The 21,313-nt window shown below is 37.3% G+C and overlaps 1 protein-coding gene and 1 long non-coding RNA gene across 4 annotated transcripts in view; both read right to left on the bottom strand.

The window, feature by feature from the left end:
- The window catches only part of tsc1a (TSC complex subunit 1a), a 23,555-nt gene extending 8,015 nt beyond the window's left edge, over nt 1–15,540 (bottom strand). For 2 of the 3 annotated variants that reach the window (XR_014206277.1, XM_082170764.1), the window contains exons 1-15: nt 15,417–15,540; nt 12,481–12,678; nt 12,173–12,276; nt 11,881–12,033; nt 7,539–7,683; nt 7,254–7,405; nt 7,081–7,154; nt 6,842–7,002; nt 5,125–5,237; nt 1,653–1,815; nt 1,442–1,554; nt 1,298–1,346; nt 1,127–1,210; nt 533–1,016; nt 372–442 (exon numbers count right to left, since the gene is read on the bottom strand). Coding sequence is in view for 2 of the 3 variants with exons in the window: in XM_082170764.1 (XP_082026890.1) it covers nt 372–442; nt 533–1,016; nt 1,127–1,210; nt 1,298–1,346; nt 1,442–1,554; nt 1,653–1,815; nt 5,125–5,237; nt 6,842–7,002; nt 7,081–7,154; nt 7,254–7,405; nt 7,539–7,683; nt 11,881–12,033; nt 12,173–12,276; nt 12,481–12,589 (1,975 nt within the window). In the remaining variant the exon portion in view is untranslated. The remainder of the gene's footprint in view (nt 1–371; nt 443–532; nt 1,017–1,126; nt 1,211–1,297; nt 1,347–1,441; nt 1,555–1,652; nt 1,816–5,124; nt 5,238–6,841; nt 7,003–7,080; nt 7,155–7,253; nt 7,406–7,538; nt 7,684–11,880; nt 12,034–12,172; nt 12,277–12,480; nt 12,679–15,416) is intronic. The other variant, XM_082170765.1, reaches the window with a different exon arrangement.
- LOC309499513 lies at nt 1,822–5,117 on the bottom strand. Its single transcript, XR_014206278.1, has 3 exons — nt 4,160–5,117; nt 3,635–3,766; nt 1,822–2,820 (listed from the first exon to the last, which is right to left on the bottom strand). It is a non-coding gene; the product is annotated as an uncharacterized lncRNA (long non-coding RNA).
- Nucleotides 15,541–21,313: the final 5,773 nt, after the last annotated feature.

Raw genomic sequence — 21,313 nt, forward strand, 5'->3', positions numbered from 1 at the left:
TTGAGAAAAATTAACATGTATCTACTGTACCTAATATTTATCCAAATGAATCGATATTGAATCAAGATCGGAATCAAATCACAAGATCAAGCAATAATATATATATTTTTATTTTATTTTAATATATCATGCAGCTCTATTAAGAATCTACAGGAATTCAGATTATAGCTGAACAGGACTACCACAAAGATGTTTCTAAGGATTTGATAGTGATCTACATAGAAGACAGTAGAAGAATGAGAAACAAAAAAAAAAAGTTTTTAAAGGAAAGTGGCAGGAAACCAAACACAGGAATGGTTGTAGGAGAAAAGTTGGAGGACACAATCGTCTTGAGCACGGAGAGCCTATAAATTAGTAAAATTTCTAAATACCTTTTCCTTTATTGCTATGCTGTTTACCTCCAGAGTGTGGGTCTGCTGATGGGCTCGGAGAGGACAGGGTTCTGTGAGAGAGCAAACGGACACCGTTCCGTCACATTTCCTCTAAAACGCTTTCACTGGTCATATTAGAAGTCAGAAGAACAGAAGCATACCTCTTCAGCACTTTCTCATGAGTGTCGTGACCCTGCTGAATAATACGGTCCAATACCTCCAGAGGGGAGGTGGCAGAAAGATCCTCCCCCTCCAGCTCCTCTCGGTCCTCCTTTTCTCCTTCAGCCCTTTGAAAGGCCTCTGCGGTCTTCCTCTCCAAAAACAAAGATGCCACCTTAGGCAGGGCAAGGTCGAAGAGCGGCTCATAAGGCATGGATTCCTTCGTCAGATCAGACAGAGAGACTTTACTGCTCTTCCCGTTCTCGATGGGGGTGAAAGCGGGCCAGTGGGACCAGGAAGGTTGCTGCTCTCCACCTTTGGCAGAGCATTCAACCCTGTCTGGTGTGGACACTAAATTCTGCTCATGGCTGGGGTGAGATGAGAGAAGTGTGTCCAAGGAGCCGGAAAAAGAGCAATCCAGGCCTGCCGTCATTCCGAAGTCCAGTCTCCTGTGGGTCAGACTCAAAATCTCCTCATTGATGGTGTCTAGAAAGAAAATGTTAGAGATGTTGATGAGAGCAGAGCTTATTGAAAAACAAGGGATGATTGAAAACTCTTGAAAAGCTGATTGTTATGCATGATGTCACCACCCTCACCATCCTCTCTCTCCCCATCTGTCCTTTTGACAATGTCAGAGAGCTGTGCCAATGACGCTGGTGTCTTGGCATCAACTACACCTCCTAAAAGTGGCAAAAGCAAAGCATATTAATATGTGTGTCACTTACTCAATGAAATGACTCCGTATAAATCTCAGCAAATATTCTCACCGTTGTTATTAATACTTCTGGGTGTTAATTTTTTCAGCTCTTTGCCCGTCTGTAGTTTTAGACAGTAAAGCATTTTCATGAAAACATGAACACTCTGAATGAGTTTAATAAGTAACAAAGCAAATGCTTTATACGTCAATGTACCTTAGCCTGAGTACTGCTGGTATTCTGGGCAGGTTGCCCTATGTCCTCTGAAAGTGATGGGAGAGGAGATGACCCTGAAGGCGTGGAGGGAGATAGGGCCCATTTTCCATCCCCTGTTAATTTTTTTTATAAAAATAAAACCTGAAGCCATCCGAGAGACCAAACAAACAAAAAAGAACCATTCTGCTTTAAAGATATGCATTTGGCTGACCTGGAGTGCTGGGGTTCCGTCCTGAGAGGTGGGAGGCACTATGTGAGATGTCAGAAACTGTGGTGGGGGACATTCCTCTAGAGCTGGGAGGGGTGGTCATCCCACACATTGAGGAAGGGCTCCACATCTCCTCCTTCGTCCCTGAGGAGTTCATCTCATCATTCTGTTGAAGGACCAAACATACGTACATTCATGCAGTAACGGATCATATAAGTGCAAATCTATTTTTAGAGGCTTTGGATAACTTTTTACTAGGGGTAAGCAATATAACGTTCTGTCAAAATGCCCTCCTTGCTGAGTATTTACATAAAAACAGTCAACTATGTCTTAAGTGAACAAAGTAAGTTGATAAAGAAATTGGATGTACATCAATTCATATCATATGCATATCAAATTGGATGTACTATATCAGTACATCTAATCTGTGCATTAGGTCTTAAAGTGACAGCAGCCTGATATACTTGTCTGTGTCCTTAATTTGAATCAAACAACAAAAGAAAAAGAGAAAAATCACTCACTGCTCTTGACTGAATAACTTTAGTAGCTTTAATAAGAATCAGCAAACAGTATATTTAATTCATACAGTAAAGACAATGCAGAGTTTTATTTTTACATTACACCATTTCATTTCTGCATTATTTCTTACTTCTGTGAAACAGCCGAGATCTACCTGAATAATTTAAAGGTGCAGTAAGCGATTTCTGAAAAACGCTGTTGAAAGTGGATTGGACTGAGCACCGCAACAAACTTGAAGCCAACCAGCAGTAGGGGGTGTATACACTCATGATGGGGGAAGAGAGAGTGAGCAAGAGGGAGATTTGAAGAAAGACTGTCCAAAGAGAGATGGCTGAGAGTCATTACAAAAGAGAAAATGTTAGAGCAGAGTAGGGGTGTGCGATATCACGATTTTTGATCGTGGACGATTAAAATGTCTCCACGATCTGCTTTAGAAGAAATATCGAAGTAGTAAGTACATTCACATCACATGTTAACGCAGAGGTACGGGACACTGCAATTCACAAAAGTTCATTATTTGCATGTGCTTTAAAGCCTCGCCGGTTAAACATTTCATTCAGATGCTGATGCGCTGTGTTCTAACATGTGCTTTTTTATGAGCGCGTACACCCGAAGCGCACAGGCACTAAAAACCTGTCAAACAGCCCCTGAACTAAGGCCCAATCCCAATTCTATTTTATACCCCTTCGCCTACCCTTAACCCTTACCCCTTGCCCCTTGAAACAGAGTGGCAAGGCGTAGGGGTGAAAATATTCCCCTAAGAAATGGGACACCACTACTACACCGTTACACGTCATTATACGTCGTTGCTAGCGCCTACGTTACAGGAGATGCGCCAATGTTTATCACAAACTTCCAAGATGCCGTCGTCAGCTGTAGTCTTGCGTGAGTTACAGCTATTTTTTGCATTTTTCTTCGGAAGTTCGCAGAAAACAACGGAGATGACGATATCTTCGACGCCTAATGCTGCGTTCACACCAAACGCGAATAGATCGTCTGGCGCGAGTGATTTCAATGTTAAGATGCGTTTATGCGCGTCTGGAAGTCTTGCGGCGCGAATGAGGCGTATAGCGCTGCACGGTTCACTTCAAACTTTTGCTTTTTTTTTACACGCGTCATATTGTTAACGAACTTTAGCGATTTTTTTTTTGTGCAACCGTTTCTTTGAAGAACATGACCGTAAATATGAACACAAGATTGAATGCGACATAAAGAAAATAATTATTGGCAGTCATGTTGCCTCTGTAGCCAGTGTATGCAGGTACATTTCTCATACCCCTTCGTTTGAAGTGTGGTCCCGAAAAATCTTCGTTTCAAGGGCTATCTGGCCCTTCCCCTTACCCCTACCACTCCAACCAAAAGAGAATCGAGACAACCCTACCCCTTCACGGGAACGCGTAAAACGGAGGGGTAGGGGCAAGGGGTAGGGCCAAGGTGTAGGGGCAAGGTGTGAATTGGGATTGGGCCTAAGTTATCAAACACACTGTCAAACACACAAGGTTTACATTAACACAGTTGGTTATGTCTAAAGTAAAAGGAAACATTTGAGAGAAAATCTGGTGTCACATGCGTGTATATTAGGCGCGGCGCGTGCCGGTCTTAGGCCCCGTTTACACGTACATGGTTATTTAGAAAAACGGAGACATTTCCCTTCGTTTGCGCCCTTCGTTTACACGCAAACGGAGGATTCGCCAATGAAACCGATTCTTTCTAAAAACTCCGGCCAGAGTGGAGATTTTGAAAATCTTCGTTTGCACGTTTGCATGTAAACTGAGAAAAACTGAGTTTTAGGCCGCGACGTCACAGAATGTGACTATTTTCGGGATTCTGATTGGCTAAGGTGGGCTTGAGCTTCTCGTTACACTGCCACCTACAGGTTTGGCATGCTCTTGATAGCATATACACAGGTTCGTGTGCACAATGTTATTTTTGAAAACGAAGAGGGGTGAAATGTCCGTTTATGAAAATAGCCATCCACGTGTAAACGTAGCCTTAAAGTGACAGAAGCCTAATAGTAAACATGCTGCCATTTGTGATACAAGGGATAGTTCACCCAAAAATGAAAATTCTGTCATTATTTACTCACTCAAATGTTGTTCTAAACCTGTATTAATTTCTTTCTTGTGCTGAACACAAAAGAAGATATTTTGAAGAATGTGGTTGAGGAGGAATAAATATACTATGGAAGTCACTGAGGACCAGCAACTGTTTCGTTACCAACATTCTACAAAATAACTTTTATTTTCAACAGAAGAAAGAAACTTATGCGGCTTTAAAACAACTTGAGAGAGTAAATGATGACAATTTTAATTTTAGGGGGGAACAATCCCTTTAATGTTAATAAAACAACAAAACACAAAGAGAAAATCACTCACTGCTCTGAGAACTTTAATAGTAGCTTTAATAAGAATCAATGTATAATTATACAGTGAGGTCTACGTAGTGTTTTATTTTCATATTTGTTCATTTAATTACTTTCTTCAATGCTACTGTTAAATACACTTACTGTAACTGAAAAAATAAAGCACTGATTATGTGTACCTTTGTCATTATTTTCTTTGTTATTAAAAAATAGGAACAAAGATTTTTATCTTCGGCACTTTGGCCTAAATGTCTGTCATTCATTTTCATTTGATATTTTGTTACCTAAGGCTTTGTTTTTAAAATAGGGACATTAGTTTGGCTGTAATGCTCAGTCACTTGCAAAATAGTAAAACCAACATGAAAAAGAATTGTGATAAAATTGTGAATTTCCTGAAAAAGATCGTGATATGATATTTTTGCCATATCACCCACACCTGGAATATCACTGGGAAAAAAAGGATTATGATCAGGCAAGAGCTTTAGGTAATATAAGAAATTGGTCATATTGTCCAATCCTACTATGTACAGAATCGTTTCCACACCATAGTAACATTTTTATACATAATTGGATCAATAATTGGAAAATGCTTACTTGATGGTTGGAGGCCTGTGCGCTGGAACCTGAGTCTTGGGTTACAGTGAGATAAGGTAGTGACAGAGAAAGAGACTGATGAACAGCAGCCACTGGTGTGACACATGTGATTTCTGTTAAGAGAAAAGTAGGTAAGATTCACAATCAGTATTCTCACAGGAAAAATGTGAAGATTGTATTAACCATTAAATACACAAAAAAAGTCATTGTAAGAAAAAGTTTTATTCAATGTAAAACTTTGAAGTTGATCTCCTTTAGAGATGAAGAGTTGATAATAAAATAATTTATATTGCTGTTTAGTGTATATATATATATATACATATATACACACACACACACACACACACACACACACACACACACACACACACACACACACACACACAGATGGTCTAAAATATTATGGCCACTCACAGGTGAAGTGAAAAATGTTGAGCTCCTAACAAGGTCACATGACAAGGTCTGGGCTAATTAGATGGTAAGCAAACAATCAGTTCTCGTAGTCAACATGTTGGATGCAGGAGAAATGGGCAGGAGGAATAAAGATCTGAGCATCTTTGACAAGGGCCAAATTGTTATGGCCAGACAAATGGGTCAGAGTATCTCTGAAACGGCAAGGCATGTTGGTGGCTCCTGGTCACCAGTGGTGAGAACATAACGAAAGTGGTCCAAGGAGGGACAAACCACAAACCGGTGACAGGATGTTGGGCATCCAAGACTCATTGACTCATTTAGTCGCAACCGACTAAAGGTCTACTGTGGCACTAGTCACAGAAATGTTTTAAATGATGGTTATGGGAGGAATGTCACAACACAGTGCAAGCGTATAAGGCTGCGTAGCCACAGATCGGTCAGTGTGCCCATGATGACCCTTGTCCACTGTCAGGGGTCATCAGGGGTAACCTACAACTGGACCATTGAGCAGTGGAAGAAAGTAGCCTGGTTCTATCAGTCCCATCTTCTTTTCCATTATATGGACAGCTGTGTACATGGGGAAGTGATGGCACCAGGATACACTTTGGGACAACGACAAGCCGGTGGAGGGAGTGTGATGCTCCGGGCAATGTTCTGCTGGGAAACCCTGGGTCCAACCATTCATGTGGATGTAAATTTGACAACTCCCACTTAGCTAAACGTTGCAAACTAGGTACACCCCTTCATGACAATAGTGTTCCCTGGTGGAGTGGCCTCTTTCCGCAGCATAATGCACCCTGTCACACTGCACACATTGTTCAGGAATGGTTTGAGGAACACTGTGAAGCGTTCAAGGTGTTGCCCTGGCCTCCAAATTCCCCAGATCTCAATCTGACTAAGCATTTGTGGGATGTGCTGGACCAACAAATCCGATCCACTCCACCTCGCAACTTACGGGACTTGAAGGATCTGCTGGTAATGTCTTGGTACCAGATACCACAGGACACCTTCAGGGGTCTTGTAGAATCCATGGTTCAGTGGGTCTACTGTTTTGATGGCACACGGTGCACCAACAGCATATTAGGCAGGTGGTCATAATGTTTTTTCTCATAGGTGTATGTATTTTTTTTGATAATTATATTTGTTGATCTTTATTTGTGTTGAAGGCCTGTGTGTGGAAAAGCCTTTTTTTTTTTTTTTACAATTTCCAATTTTCCATTAGTAAGATTTACAGGAAAGAACAAAACAGGACATCACTGAATTAATAACAGAAAAGTTCACTGCACATTATATGTCATTTTACCATGGATACTGAGCTCTGAGGATGATCGGCTATTGTCTACAGGGCGCCGTGGTATGTGATCTGACAGAGAGGAGTATCCCTCTTCAGATGATGCCTCCTTAGAATCCAGCGAAATTTTGGCACATTCAATCACAATATCATGTGGCTCAAATCTCTTCCATCTACAGAAAAATAAAAACAGTGAAGTATGAACATTTACATTATAATTAACTAAAAATCATATTACAAATTTTACATACCTAATTGGATCAACCTCGTAGTCTTTGGTTCCAGTGATGAGCTCAGGATGTATCCGTACATGCTCTAACATGGGCTGACATAAAAACAGAAGGAAATTATAGAACGGTTTTGGGAATAGTACAAATAATTGTGTGTAATTTTAAGTGACAATTCTTAAAAATTGTGAGCTCACCTTCACCACTTCCTCAAATGTGTCAACATTTTCTTTCATACTATAGTGGGCACGTAAATATGAAACAAAGTTACAAGGATACATCCCATATAAACGATGAAAAAGTGAGTACACGCTGGCATGTAGATGGACTGCAAACACACCATGAGCACCTACAGGACACATCCATAGAAAGAGTACCTTTACACCAAGTTATGTTTCTACCATCTAAACATAACACTTCAAAGATCTATAGCTAAAAGAATTACAAAAGACAAATTTGTTGCAATGTTTATGCCAGAGTACCTGGGTGACGTTGGTTCCATGCAGCAAGCCGTCCAAAGATATCAAAGTACTCGCACAGAAGTTGTTTGTTGGTTTGAGGAATCATGGGTAGTAAAGTGATCAACACCAGCACACCAGTTATGAGAATTACTACATCTGAGTCAGTCTGGAAGTAGAAAATAAAAAATAAAAAATAAATTAACCACTACCATTTAAAAGTATGGGCTCAAGATTTTTTTTTTTTTTTTTTTCAGTAAAGGCTAGGGCTGGGTCTTGACACAGATGTCACAATTCGAATCGATCTTGATTCACAAGCTTGCAATTCGATTCGATATTGATTATTTTGGATATCAGGTATAATACATGGCAAATTTTCTCAAGGAAAACAAATCTCTTAACTAATGCTGTAAACTATGGGAGTGAGTTGTAGCCTACTAGGCTTCATTAGCCTACTATTATTGAAGGTAAAAATTTACTGATTTGTATACAAACACTTAAATTACACTTATTTATTTTTTATAATAATAATAATGTTATATGAAATATAAACATTTAAATGGTGGCTGTCATAAAAACTTGCCAGATTTATTCAAACATGCATTAAATATTGAAGAACATTAGAAATTATAATGAATATGTAATATGGTGCATATATTTAGCAAAATGCTCCACTCTAGAGTTAATTTTTCTAGCTGACTAATGAGTTTATGGTCACTGGATATGGTTTTTCCTGAGGTAAATGTGACGTTACATGACATTGTTTACAAGCTGTTTTACTGACGTCTTTCCACGGTTGAAACACAGATTGAGCAATTACATGTGACATCATACGGATTTCGATAAGTTGTACTCTATCTTTTAACACACTTTCAGATGCTCATTCATGGTTATTTCGCACTGTAACTTGTATTATTAAGGCGGAAGAGAAGATCATGTGCACTCTGCACTGCTGCTTCTCTTGAGCGATCTCACGCCACAGCGCCAAAACGGTATTTATGTTTTTGAATTTCGTAAGAAAATGGATGTAGTTTGAAATCTGAGACTTTTTCATATCAACAGTAACAAAATACAAAGATTATTGTGATTTATTGGATGGGATGCGTGCTAAACTATTCCATTCATTCATCAACTGAAAACAGGATGACTAGCCTAAACAATTCTTGGGATTTAAGAATCGATATCGGATTCATAAAAATGAGAATCGATTAAAATCGAGAAATCAAATTTTTTTTTTCCCAGCCCTAGTAAAAACTATTTGTAACATTAATGTTACAAAATATTCCTATTTCAAATAAATGCTGTTCTTCTGAACTTTCTTCTTTCAGGAGCTTAACGACTTCACGAATCGTAACTACCACAATGTTAACAGAAAGTAAATAAAGTTAGTAAAAGGCTGATTTGACGTTTACTTGACTGACAGGACAGCTGTTTCGGTGGTTGCCTAGCAACATAAAAACGCAGCGCACAGCTAGTTCTGTGTGATCGGGGCAGTGCTGTGCGTCTCGCGTTTCCGAACCTGAAAAACGCGTTAGGTGTGATCGGGCCCTTAGTGAGCATAGGATACTTCTTTCAAAAACTTCTTAAACTTTTGAATGGTAGTGTATGTAGACATACATATTAGGGGTGTCGCAATATACCGGTGTTGACGATAATCGTGATATTCAAAGCATGAAATATCGACATCTGGTTAATTTAGAGTGTGACAATATACCGGTATTGGCGATAACCACAATGTTTAAAATGAATAGGACTCTTATGATAACATGACACGTAAATACTCCAGCGCCAGTACCTGGTTGACCTCTCAGGTGGCAGTATTGCACCCGCTGACACCTGTCAAATAAGACGACGACGCAGCGCTCGTCCGCGCCCGCGCAGCTAGAGTGGAACTGTCCACACCCGAAAAAAGTAAGCTCGCCAGTATTAAGAACAGAGTTCTTCGGCTTCAAAGAAAACAGCACCTTAAAGGTGGTCGCACACCGGACGAGAAGCGCAGCGCCACGTCTTTAAAATTCGAACACATTCTCTATGAGTGTACACACACCGGCGGCTGCGACGCCCAGCAACGGCTCAGGACCATGTTCAAAATCCTGCCGCGACACAGAGCGTAATTTACATCGTTTTATATTAAATTTACATTATATTTGTCTCAAATCATCGTAAATGATTTCACCCTGTGCTGCAATATACATTTAATTTTACATTAATTTACAGAAATCAGCTGCTTGAATGAAAATTGCTGATGTTATCGGATTTTCAGGTGATATTCTCAATTCATTCAGTTAACGGACGCTCTGAGGTAAAGTGTTCAGATCACAGACTCAGCAACTATTATTTAATTGTACAGTGTAATCATAACATAGTACAGACATTATCTCAATTCCATAATGTCCTTAAACAATGATATTGCTGGCCATAAACTGAGACGCGCGTGCATGTGCGATACCTCGAGTTGTCATAGACGCGACGCGGCTATTATTTTACTAGTCATGGAATGGGAAACATGACATTAACTGTTAACAGGGGGTTTCTGTGTTCATATATTAATAAAGGGTGATTATTAAAATTAAGAACCCCGTTTTCTTTACTCATCTTATTTTTGTATTTGCATTTGCACTTGATTTTTTTTATTCAAATCTGCTATCTGCATGACTTTATTGGCGCCGGTGCAACAATAGGTTTAAGAGCTTTTCAGTTCTTCAGGAAACCTTCAGACAGTGTTTTGCTCCAGTTTGAAACCAGATAAACTTCACATGCTTGTCTTCCTTCACAAGAATTTGCCATGGATTGAGTACACAAGAAGTAAAAAATGCATGTGCCTTGTCTATCAGTATCCTTATGTTTGTTGGGTAAAAAAGAAAAACTATATAAACAAAGTAAAAATGAATTTGACTGATAACTACCCGAAATAGATTCTGTAGATATCGCGATATATCGATATCGTGAATTCTTTTGGCCACAATAACCGTGGTGTGAAAAATCTAACATCGTGACAGCCCTAATACATATATATATATTAGGGGTGTAACGGTTCACAAAATTCACGGTTCGGTCCAATATGATACAGTGGTGACACGGTTCGGTACGCTTTCGATACAGCAAAAAGAAAGAAATGCCAGAGAAATTCCCTTGATTTTTTATTTATTTATTATTATTTATTAAAACTAACATCATAAAGTATGATCTTTTTTGACTTTGAACAATGATGGAGCTATACTTGACCCATCTTCTGGGGTGTCTTCTTAGCAGCATTTAAAACAAAAACAGCTCCTTATAAAAAAATGTAATGTATTATTGTAGTAGTTATAAACAAAGGTTTATTTTAGTTTAGTTTTATTTTAAGTTTGCTAGGCTCCAGGTTTACATTTGAGGGCAGCAATTTTATTCAGAATGTCAAAATAATTTAAAAGCAAAACAATTAAAAAATAAATATTTGAGAGTGGAAATGGCAGCCACCTACTGGTTACAATGGTCTTTTTTATTTTTATATAAGTGTGTTTTTTCCTACATCTAGAAACTTTTAGTTTTATAAATGGGGGTAATCTTTGAAGGATGAACAAAATAATGTTTTGCTCATCACATTAAAAATAACATTTAAATATATGATATTATTTGAGTTTTGAAGTGCTAGAAAAAGCATTTTACTATTCCTGCCAAATTTCCATGGTGACAGTTAGTGTTTAGCCTACTTACTACATTAAATCCATCGTGAATGTTGCTGATTTGTGGACTTAATCATGGCACAATGTTTCTCCTGGTTTCCAGATCAGCTCTGTTTGATCTAATAGAGATCTAAGGTTAATAATAGAGAAATTTGAATGCTTTTCACTAGATCTCGCAGCGATGTTATTATTTCTGTGGCGAACTCAAATGCTTTCTTTACTGGATCTTTTAGCGCTGTGTAGTAACAGTGTCGCTTGATCAAGATCGGCTCGCGCTGCAGTGACATTGGTCCAAACTGATAAACGGTCAGTAAAGCAGAAGCACAAATGATTAGCGCATGATTGAGTTTGCCATTTGATGTTGGGCAACGTTGTGGTGTTCGCGCCAGCGTGACTGCTATCTAAATTTTGGTCGGCAGGAAAAATTGTCCAGCGTATCGTTCGGTTTGTAATGCGTATTGCGTACCGAACCGAAAGCCTCGTACCGAACGGTTCAATACGAATACGTGTATCGTTACACCCCTAATATTCATTTAGAAAACAAAAGAACAATTTAAAGGTGAGTAAAGAACAATTTTCATCTTTGGGTGAAATATCCCTTCAAGACATTTTCTACTGTTGTATTTCATTCCTCAAATATCTCAGGTCAGAACAACCCATTTGTAACCCCCATTACATTTGACTGGCTTTTAGTTTGGTACCTTGAGGCATTTGAGCAGTGAGGCAAGAAGAGGGAAGCGTGCGATCTTGTGGATCCATGGTGGCTGCTTGCGAACAACATGGCCAAGGAGAGTGATAGTGGACAGACGGCAGCTCTGCTTGCCCATGCATTCATTCATCTTATCTAAAAGATACTACAGAGAAAAGAATCCAGATAAGGCTGTTATTCATGTATCGCTGATATTCTGTAATCCATGATGACATCAAACAGTATTCATCAATGTGTATACTGTATACGAAAGACAACTGAAGATGGTGGCTATTTTCCCTCACCTTATCATGGGGCTCCCGGACAGAAGACAGGATGTCCAAAGCTTGAGATGAGCTTGTATCCAGGAAATAGTCCACGAGGCTATTCAGCAACATGGTCCCTTTTTCTACAGATCAAATTGTAAAAAAAAAAAATATATATATATATATATATATATATGTGTGTATGTATGTATCCACTGATACTGACAACTAATTACAAACATATAAAGTAGTGAAATTCAAACAGGAGTTTAACAGGTGTAGTGATACAATTTTCTCAATTTGACCAATGTACCGGAGTAATGATGTAAGCACAAGACATGACTAACCTGCGCTGAGAGATTCCTGTAGCAGGTTTTTGACCTGCTCCAGCTCATGCAGGTCAGTGGACCCCAGAAGAGGGACGAGGTCAAACACATTTGGCTGGTCTTTGGCCATAGCTGTGCAGGACAGTGGGCAGGACTGATGCCTTTGTCACAGCATAAACCGATGCCCTGTGGTGTCAGCATGGGGTGTCTATGCATGAACTAGAGACAAAAATTGGCAAAACACAATCACTATAAAAAACATAAAAGACAATAATTTGTATGACGACAAACTTGCTACTAAATCTACATGTATACATATACTATACATACACACATAATACATGCATGCGTGTTCAAAAGTTTGGGATTGGTGAGATTTTTTATGCTGTAGAAATAAGACTTATGCTCAGCAAGACTGTATTTATTTGTTCAAAAATACAGTAAAAACTGTAATATTGTGAAATATTTTGACAATTTAAAATAGCTGTTTTCTATGTGAATATATTGTAAAATGTCATTTATTCCTGTGATGGCAAAGCTGAATTTTCAGCATCATTACTCCAGTCTTCAGTGTTACATGATCCTTCGAAATTATTCTAATATGATGATTTGCAGATCAAGAAATATTTCTGATTATTATTAATATTTGAAAACAGTTGTACTGCATAATTTTTGTGTGGAATATGATACATTTTATTTTCAGGATTCTTTGATGAATAGAAAGTTCAAAAGAACATCATTAGTTTGAAACAGAAATCTTTATTCTCACTTTTGATCAATTTAATGCATCCTTGCTGAATAGAAATATGAATTTCTTTCAACAACAAAAAAAGATTGACCCCAAACCTTTGAACAGTAGTGTACACTATCGTTCAAAGGTTAGGAGTATTTAAAAATTAAACCTGCAAAATGGTTTACACTGTTAAAACAGTTTACACAAAAATATGAATCAGCACAGCTGTTTTTTAACATTGTTAATAATCAGAAATGCTTCTTGAGCAGCCAATCATCATATTAGAATGATTTCTGAAGGATCATGTGACACCGAAGACTGGAGTAATGATGCTGAAAATTCAGCTTTGATCACAGGAATAAATTATATTTTACAAAATATTCACATAGAAAACAGCTATTTTAAATTATAAACATATTTCATATTATTGTTTTTACTGTAGTTTTGATCAAATAACTAGTCTCGCTGAGCATTAGAAACCTTACTGATCCCAAACTTTTGAATGGTATTGTATATATACATGCACAGGGGTTGGACAAAATAATGTGAACTCTGGGGAAATACACAATATTTATTTACTAATGTCTATACCAAAATGTGCCTTTAATACAGCTTCCAAACTTATTAAAATAGATCAATACAGCTTTTGAATAGTCTCCAGTTGAATGTCGTCTATCAGAACATCTGCCAGTTGCTTCAGAGATGATAAACGAGGGAATCTGCTTCACACTCTTCTCTCCAAAACTGCCCATAGTAGTTCAAAAATATTTAAGTCAGGTGATTAAGCTGACCAGGGCAGATAAAGATCATCTTGGCGCTCCAACTGTCGAGGTTTTATGATCATAACACCATCTTTTTCACATTTTAGCAGTGGTGTCTGAGATTACATTTTTAGCAATTGCAGCTCTTTCATTTATATTGACTTTGCTAAGTTTTCTGTGGTCAGTTTTTGTGGAATCATGGTCTTCAGGGTGAATACTGAGGTTTACGGTCACTTTGCTGCAGTTGTTCTGTGTTGTTTGGACACAATCCTTCTTAGTGTTCGACCGTCCCTATTATTTACTTTCGGTTTTTGCCCTCTATTCTTCTTTGCTGATAAAGTCTTGCCATGCTTTGTGTACACATCTATAATCATGATGACTGTTGTTCTTAAAACACACAAAAACTAAGCGGTTAAGGTTACAGATACTCTTGTTAAACAGATTCTGATGATTTGCCACACTGTGTAAACACTGCTGAAAACCACTTATACTGCACTAATCGCAATGTATCTGACACAAATGATATTAACCCCCATGATAATGGGTGTTCACATTATTTTGTCCAACGCCTGTACATGCATACTGTACACAATCTTTTTTAAATGTCTGGAGTTAGTACGATTTTTTGGTTGTTTAAATCAATGCTTTTTTCACCATTTTATTTATTTTTTGGACATGTGCCATGGTAATACTGTCTGGGAATGTAACATTGGTATTCTTTAAAGTACCACCACGTAAATACCATAGTACATGAACATGGTATTCACTCAGCACCCTGGGATAACAATCTGAGACCATCACAAAACAGTAGTATTTTGTGAGTGTGTAATCTCAACAACCCACTCGTCCATGATGCCCAAAAATGCTGTCTAAGTAGTCAGCTTACTAAGTGTTGAGACGCAGCCATTATGAAAATCAACTGTAGCCTGTCAGATTCTCCAGCGAAGAAAGTTGAGCAGCGAGTGTCCATAAAGACTGAATACAAAATAAAGGAAATTAGACTTTTGACTTCACGAATACTAAACCTAATATTAATCTAAGACATTTAAGGGTTACCCTCAGTCTTACAGTAAGTGTTAAACTCAACGAGTAAAGCAAAGTAGCTATTGTAAACGCCATGTAGGCTACTACGTGACAGCAGCGCATTCATCACTGCTGACAAGCGAGGGCTTTAACTCTACCTCACGTCTATGACAGCTTTCGCCATTTATTTTTACTAAAACCTGACTTACTCTAAGACAAGTGTGACACATTAAACAAATACCAGGCGACTCAAAAACAATGTATTACCGTACAGAGAGAGCGAACTTCAAACAGTCGCCATCTTGAACGCCTCACGACCTTTTATACTACAGAGCTGTTTGCGCAGATGAAAAACTTAAGATCTGTGACGATGCCTGTGTAAGTGCAATCCAGTGGTGAGGGTTAAAGGGTTTATGTTTAATTATAGAAAGGATACTGACCGACTCTTCTGTCTCGCTGTCACAAGATCACGGCATGAGTAACAGAAAGGTGTGAAGTGCTGCTGTGCAATATGAGAGCTAGCTAAGCATGTAGCGGCTTCAGCGTGACAGAAGCTCACAGCGCATGCGCGGGGATTCAAAGGACAAACATGTTTATTTGCAAGAGAGCCAGCGTACTGAGTATTAAAATATATCCTATAACTAAAAATACTGTCAGATAGTAGTTTGCAGTTCATTATACTAAAACGTATTTCATCATATAGTGCATATGACAGTGAACATGGCAAAACATTATATTATTATTACAACTATTATTATTTAACAACAATTATTAATAATAATAATAATAAACAACTCTGTTTAAGAGTTTGGCTTGTTGTCTTGCAGTGTGCAAACAGTGCCACTGATAATAAATGATAACAGAAAAAGTAGAATGTTGTTTCTCGTGCAAACAAATCTTATAATGACCTGCTGTAAGGACTATTATACTCCGCTGGGTGTTCCCATACACTATTTGCAATGTGTGCTCAGATTTTCATTCTCTGGTTTCGTAGATGAAAGCAAAGAAAATGTCCCCTTATGGACAAAAATGTTGACCTTGTTTTAATTCAATAAGTAAAGTGTCCCCAAAAGTGTAAGGACACTTAAGCCACACCAGTAAACAATTGTCATAGCAAAATACAGCAAAATATTAAACCAAACCAAAATAGAAAATTTAACAGCTGCTGTGATTATCTCTTTCATCAACAAAGTGCAAACAAGCCAGTCTGCAACTCTGCATCTCACTGAGCTCTTCTCCTAATAAAGTGCGGTGTAATTATAGTCTGATAAGAGGCGTTAATGAATGAGGTTGTTAATGCATATCTGATGTATTCATTGCTCAAGGGAGAATATCAAAGAGCTATTGGCAAAACTTACCAGAAAGATTAGCAATCAGATAACACCTTACAAGATTTACAACAAGCACTGGGGACTCGATCCTGCAGCAAAAGACCAATAAGAAAAAAAGGGATGGACATGAGATTGACCAGGTGCAAACACAGATAACACTCAGCTTCATGCTGATATGCCTAAAATACTGATGTGATGACATGAGTGCTGTGAAACCAGCAGAAATCTCTGCAGCTTTTCTGGGTTTTGATCTCACTTATTCAACATGCCCTCTCAAACTTCTAGATCCCTTGGCATGACTTCAGACAAGTATGATTTAACCCTAGCTATTAACTTCATAATTAGTATTACCACTTGATAATTTAGTGTACATATGTATACCATACATGCTCTTTGTTTAATTAGTGCATTGTCAAGAAAAAAAAAATATAGCATATGACCTTCATTCTATAGTGATTGTTAAATAGAAAAACAATAAAAAATATTAAACATTAAAAATAAAATACAATAATGTCTCTTTGTTAACATTAATTAACTTATCCCTTGTGCATCAATTAAAAAAAGTTACACATAGCCGTGTCAAAAAACTGTCATACAAATTTCACGCTTGGGAGCACAGACTTAAGTCTGGTCTCATTTTAAAGAAGACCATTGGCAGATTATTGCTGAAGTAAAAAAAAAAAAGAAAAAGTTATATAGGTTTAAGTTCATGAAAATGATTTATGAACATTATTTTATATAACATTTATATTTTATGAAACATGTTGAACTCTAAAACTGAAAGAAAACCAGAGCCATATATCTAAACAAGTTGTGTTCCAAATTTGAGGTTGATAGCTAAAAAAAAATTGCTTTCAGGAAGATTAGGTGGAGTACAACATTTTCGCCATTAGATACCAGCAAAACTCGACAGGGGCAAACAGTGGTTGGATTTGTGATTTGCAGTTGAGTTTTTCTCTCTCTCAAATGTTACAAGCACACGCACATTTATTTTATTACACACATGCAAAGCACATCTGACATCCATACCAACACACTCACACAATTATTGATAGTAAAAAAAAAGTACGAATTAAAATTTTGAAGTCTTGCCAACAAGCCTCTTAACAAAGATTGCATCATTAATTGGCCCTGGGATTAAAAACTTGCAGTTTTAATGAGTTTCAATGCAGACTTTTTTGTCCAAAGGGCGCTGAGAGGAAGTATTTTGTGTACTTAGTGCAAAATAGATTTTTTAAAGGAAATGGGGGTGGAATAGTACAATTCTAATAAAAATACACACCTGTGCCAAACATTTATGCAGTTGGCATTAACACAGACAAAATGATAAATAAATAAATAAAACACTGAAAAAGACAAAAATGTCCATAAACATGTAATCCATGTTAAGCAATATATTTTTACAGCATTTATTAACCTGTTAGTTAATAAAAATTCTTGTTCGTGTTAGTTCACAGTGCATTTAATGTTAACTGAAACAACTTTTTTTTTAGAATCTATCAGTAAAACAATAAATTAACATTAACTAAAATAAATAAATGCTGCAGACGTATTTTTCATTGTTCAGGTTAACAAATGTTATTACTGTTAACAAATGAAACCTTATTGTAAAGTATTACCAACAAAATAAAATACAATTAAAAAGCAATATTAAAAAGCAAATATTAATGTTACTTTAATAAAATTGAAAACTCAACCATGAGCTAAATATGCGCACCTGGGACTTCAGATATCATTTCAAATTTCTCGGATGATTGAAGGTCTACTATTACACCATTAGGTGGAGCTATTTTCCTGCCACACAGCTTTGCACCCCTGCTCTTAGAGTACGTTACAACACCACAATGATTTTAACACATCTGGCATGAATCAAACATCAGTGTGCTGGGGAAAATATTGTATGAATACAGTAAATAATATCTTGAATCTGGATCAGAAGGAGAGCTGATTTTCTTTATTCCAGCGTCCCAATAAATCCTGCTTCTGCAATTTTCTTGCAGGCATTCTCAAAATATTTATTTATTGATGAAATTAATACTTTAATAGGGACAATACAAAAAAGAAATATGATTCCAGAAAAAAAGAAAAGCAATAAAATAAAATAAATACATTGTGCATATAGAGAATATAGCATAATTTGCCTCTCAGGTCCCTAAAAAATGATTTTTCTCTTTAAAAATAAATAAATAAGTAAACAATGCCAACTGCCAACCCTTCGTACCTTTAATATCCCCATACATGCATACATATACACACCTAAGAGAAAACACTGGATATGTTTACTCAGAATTAAACAGCTTATCCATTGTGTTGCAAATGCCTCTTCCCTGAAGCTCTGCTAAATTCTAGTGAAACAGAAAACCAGAAGGTTTTAAATGTTGCATGCAGGTGCAATGTATTTCCCACCCTGCACAGCGTTTATACTTCACGGTTTAATTCCAAGTAACCTCCTTTAGATTTATCAAAATGTGTCTGTCAGAAGAGATAAAACATTCAGCTCAATCCCATTTCCCTCTGCATTAATAGCACCATTACAAGGCTGTGTCTGTTTTTGTTGTCCTGGATAATTACGCGCAAAAGCCTCTTCATTAGGCACGGCTGAGAATAATTAAACAGACATTTTTGGAAAGGTTTTTTTTGTGTGTGTGTGTGTGTGTGTGTGTGCGTGTGGTAGAATGATTTTAATTATGTATGGAAAGGATTGCATGTTCCAAAAAAAGTTGATAAAGCATACAGCCAATGAAACATGGCTGAAACATTACAGCTTGGTTTCAACTACATTACATTTCCAGGAGTCTCAGAAGGAAATGAAAAAAAATCTAAATCTGCTTGAAAATCAAATAATGTAGCAAAGCTGCACAGTGTTTTGCTTATATCTCCAATGGATCTGCATATAGGCTATGTATTGTATTGTTTGCATCCGACTTTGTGTAGGAGATACATATCAGAGTTATCCCTCACTGAAATCACGCTAACAAGCAAGCAGAGCGGCATGTATTATACAGTACATCAGCACTGCATGATCCAAACTGACACTTTGGGAGCTGAGAGCCAGTTTGAGACTAACTCTGCTGGTATCATTTATTGAGAGCCTGAAGCATCTCAGTAATGGTTCGGCTGCCATCTCCTCTTATTCACGTTCCCTTGTCTTGCAGAGATCCACACTTCAGTGCTCTGTGTATTGCTGTCTAACTTTTTAATGAGTCCACGGATCACATAACTTCATTGTGTCGTTAAAGTAACAGATATCTGAAAAGAGGCTGGTGATTATTTGATCCGTGTATTTCCTGCCCTGCTGTTGTTTGTGCCTGCACTCGAGTGATGTCATGTCTAAATCCCCCTCTGCGTGTGTTTGTGACTAATATGCAAAGCACAGTATGCATGCCATATGTGAATGTGACGTAGCAGGCTTGGTATTTATATTTTTGGTGCATACAACCAATTTCTCATTGTAAATCCTATCCATTGGATTGTGAAGATATACTACTTTAGTCATTGTTTCCAGAGTCATATATTGTGGTTGGGTTTGAGACAACATGAATAGGAATGCACGTAAAGATGTACTATAACAATTATATGTGTTATATCATGCAGCTATTAGACTGATTACTAATGCACCTTACAGAACGCATCATTGTGAATTGTATTCCCTTTTAAATTGGACGTCATTACATATTAGACAGGAACTACAATGGTGCATTTTTATTTACAAATATCTTCAAGAGTTGCTGCAACATCATGTTAGTACGTATACAACCAGATCATCTGATCAAATTCTTTTGATTATCCCAGAAAGAAAACTGTTTATGGTCGTTCACTCTTGGTTTTGCTGCTCCACATGATTGGATTGTGAAAAGTCATTGAAATTAGAGACATATATTTCAATCTCTGCATTTAAAAAACTACTAGGGAGTGTTTTTATCACAGCCTGTAAATGTTTTAATTGGGTGTATATAGCAATGTGTGTTTGTATGTCAACACATGCAAATGCATGGTTGTAAAAGTCGCCAAAAGCAATCTTGATAAAGAATAACAGCAGGTACAAGGATGGTACTTGCTGTACCCAAACAAGAGCTTTAAAATCAAAATTACATCCATGTCTGACATAAGTTGCAGTTTTTCTAACAGTGATAATGAGTGATGTCCTCTTAGACAGGACCAGTAATGAGGTATTCTAAGTGCAACATCAAAATGAAGCATTTCTTTCCTGTGACACTAGAATGCATATTTGATTTCTAGATTTGATTTCATTTTTCTTATACACTTTTTTTTTTTTTTTTGTAGAAGCATTCATACTGTATGTTAGATTTGTTTTGTAAAAAGCAGTTTTCATAATTGCGAGTTACTGTGTCTGGAAAAAAAAACACTTGCACCTCAAGCCGTAGATGCTTGTTTCCTTGGTAACGGGGGTCTCGTTGAATTTCTCCATGCATGGCACTTGAACGCGCCTGTTCTGGAGCTATATCTACGGGTGATAAATAGAGACAAGCTCTCATTGATTATTTTTTTGAAATTGTTGCATCCCTCTCTGTTTTAAATTAATGGAAAACAAGTTTATCGACAGTTCGGTATGTAAACGATGATCATTTAATGAATAAGAATGACACGGATTTATCAGGTTGCCATAAATTGATTTTTTTGACGCAAACAGGGCTTCCATATTAAAGGAAATAACGATATAGGCTAATACACATCTAAATGTCACCAACAGATTAATGTGAAATGACAATATTCCATAAACCATGCAGTTTGTCAGTGTAGTTAAATAGGCTATTGGTTGCCTCCGTGTGAGAAAATTCTGGACAATAGATGAACAAAACAAATAGGCTACAAAATATGAAAAAGATCATCTTTTTAAAGCTATTTTTCTCTTTTTCTCTAAAGATTCACACAAAACTAATACTACTGGTCTCATGTGACTTACACATCAACGTTGTCCAATCAGTTCAATCACTCGTTACTGTGATGACCTGAGATTTTCCGCGCATTAACGCAAATGTTTTGAA

This window comes from Leuciscus leuciscus (assembly GCF_965113295.1).
Source record: "Leuciscus leuciscus genome assembly, chromosome: 5".
NCBI lineage: Eukaryota > Metazoa > Chordata > Actinopteri > Cypriniformes > Leuciscidae > Leuciscus > Leuciscus leuciscus.